The sequence below is a fragment of the Cyprinodon variegatus genome, unplaced genomic scaffold (genome assembly GCF_000732505.1).
Source record: "Cyprinodon variegatus isolate N-32 unplaced genomic scaffold, C_variegatus-1.0 Scaffold663, whole genome shotgun sequence".
Classification (NCBI taxonomy): Eukaryota; Metazoa; Chordata; class Actinopteri; order Cyprinodontiformes; family Cyprinodontidae; genus Cyprinodon; species Cyprinodon variegatus.
The window spans coordinates 335906-338670 of record NW_015151116.1 but is presented as its reverse complement, the minus strand read 5'-3'; the positions used below and the strand labels follow the sequence as shown (position 1 = coordinate 338670).

Genomic DNA, 2765 nt, shown 5'->3' with positions numbered 1-2765 from the left:
GCTCGTAGATGATGATAAATAACATAGTTATGTATAATATATTACATTTCTGACTGTATATCCCTGTAATTATTACACACTGTAGCTTTAAGATATAGAGGATCCTTTTTCAGATAAATAACAACTTTTCATCAGATGTTTTTTTTAGCTGATCTTAAATCTCTGGATCTTTTAAATCTTTGAGCTTTGACATTTTGTCCTATTATTTATTTACTTTATTTATTTTAAAAGTAAAATGTATATCTAATGTATATCTAAACTACGGGTGTAAATCACATCCATCATGGCGATTCGATTCAGTATCGATTTCCTGACCCAACGATTCGATTATTTTCGATACTCAAGAATACACCACGATTCGATTTGATTAATTGGTTAAAACTTCATTCACTGAAAAATAATAATACCCCTGCGTTATAAATCTATTTTTTGGGGGTAATTTATCAGACCAAATGGTTCAGAAAACAGCTCTCATTTTGACGAGGAGGAAATGCTTGGTATAGATCTGCTTTATAAGTAAAGTTTGCAGTAAAGTTCTATTTTCAACTAACTAATATTAGTTTGGGAGACATACATGGAGTAGGAAATATTGCTGATCTGGTAATAAAACAACTTTACAATGAATCCTGTTTCCCACACACCCTCTCCTCACTCTAACTACTGCATGTGGATTTGATTTAGGAAACTTTATAAGCCGCACTTTACTAATACACATTACTGTTACAGCGGAAAAACTTCTACTTTTTTTCTGGCTATTTTTCATGATACAGTTGGACATAAGTATCTTGTAATCAGTAGAAAAATATCCATCTAATTTTTTATTCAGTTTATTGATTTTATGCTGTGTATAATGGTACATTTTAATAAAACACACGGAAATCTTTTGAAAAAAACATGCATAAGAAGCAATACCATAGAAATCTGCGCTTTAATTTGTCCAGATTCCCTTTTATTAGGAAAAAAATGTATTTAGAACTTTTTTTGGACACTTTTGGCACATCCGCGCCAAAATTGTAGGTCCATCTGCGCCACTGTCCACTAAAACCTTTGTGGAACAAATGTGCTTTAACCTATTCGTCCGGGGAGGGGGGTATGCAAGTTATAAAAACTTTAACCTTCTCTATAAAGTGTTAAAACTTTGGAGCTTCACTTGATTTAATCAGATATGTAATTTCAGGAGGAAATTTGCCCCTAAAACCCTCTGGGCTTAATGGGATAAGCTATTAGCAAAATGAAACATTCGTTGCAGCCAAAAAATCCTCTGGGCTGTGCTTTCGTCACTTCATGACCTTTACCTTTAACTGCCATTTGTGTTTAGTGTCAGGATCTTGATTTTATGCTGTGTATAATGGTACATTTTAATAAAACAGGGAAATTTTTTTCTAAAAAAAAAAACATATGCATAAGTAGCAATACCATGGAAGCTGTACTTTTATTAAACCGATTCCCTTTTATTAGGAAAAAAACGTAATTTGAACTTTTTGGTCGTGTTTCTTTTTGCTCCATTGTGTCAGATTACATAGATATCGCATCAATGCAGTGGTTTCTAAATTTTTCTTCCTGGGATGCCCTTTAATTTACAAGTATTTGCCCCCAATTTCCAGCTAACCTATATAGCTTTTGAAGAATAAGTCAACTGAGGTAAATTACATGTTGCAAGATTATAATCTACAATCTATTAATTAAATCACCAACTACTACATGTAAAGTGCTATTATTTTAAGTTCTATCAGGATATTTGGAGCTCATCGGTATCTGCAGATTGACGATCACAGCATCTAATCAATCAATTCTTTAATAATGCTCTCATGTAGATGGATATTGTATTATTAGGTATTAAAATGATGGGATATGATAAAGTATTACAAATTCCCAACTGTTTAGTTGAAGGAGACGACTTTTTTAAATCAAAGTGACTCACAGGCTGAATGAACCACAGCAGCCTCAATGTGTCCTTGAATTGCAGTTTACTTATTAAATAACAAATTCTGCTTTTCAGTTGATGCTTCATTCGGTAACCACTTCTATACCAAAGAGTGTTGTTGTAACTGACTTGGTGGTATGAGGCGGGGTCCAAGCAATAATCAGAAAAGGAGAATATTCCTGACCAGTTTGGCACGATCAAGCTGAAAAGCTTCAGATTCTAGTTACCTGATGATTCTATTGTGCGTTTTAAAGTTTCATAATATAAGCTTGGGGTTCTTTCTTTCTCTTCGTACATGTTTGTGTTTTTTTCTTTGATCTTGGAGACGTTTTATTAAATGAAATCACACGGCGTATTTCTGTTAGCAGCTGACTTTGCTGATTTTCCTCTCCTTGTGTCTGTTTGCTTGCAGCTCTGAAGGAGAACAGCTCAGAGGTGGTGCAGCCTTTTCTGATGGGCTGTGGCACCAAGGAGCCAAAGATCACCCAGCTGTGTCTGGCTGCCATTCAGAGGCTCATGTCTCATGAGGTAGTGTCTGAGGTAAGGACAGAGAACTGTACAGGATTTCAATTGATGCTGTAAACAACATTTTGAAAGCTGATCTTTTTAGTGCAGAAGTAAACAATCCGTGTATGGTTCGTTCTTTGGTTTTTTGCATTTATAAACGACGAAATAAACAACAAAAAAACAAAACAAGCATGTAGTTTTTTGTTTTTCCGTTTTTAAAACGAAATTAGAAAAACGGCATTTGCAAAAATGAAAAAAGGATACGTTTTTGGATTTTTTTTAACTGCAATGGTTAAACCAAAGAAAAACTTTTATTTTGTTGTTAATCCAACGG

At 34.1% G+C, this 2765-nt stretch overlaps 1 protein-coding gene across 4 annotated transcripts in view; it reads left to right on the top strand.

Moving 5' to 3' along the window:
- mon2 (MON2 homolog, regulator of endosome-to-Golgi trafficking) overlaps positions 1 to 2765 on the top strand; it is an 83926-nt gene that overhangs the window by 24593 nt on the left and 56568 nt on the right. For all 4 annotated transcript variants that reach the window (XM_015393928.1, XM_015393929.1, XM_015393931.1 and 1 more), the window contains exon 3: positions 2337 to 2464. In XM_015393928.1, coding sequence (XP_015249414.1) covers positions 2337 to 2464 — 128 coding nt within the window. The remainder of the gene's footprint in view (positions 1 to 2336; positions 2465 to 2765) is intronic.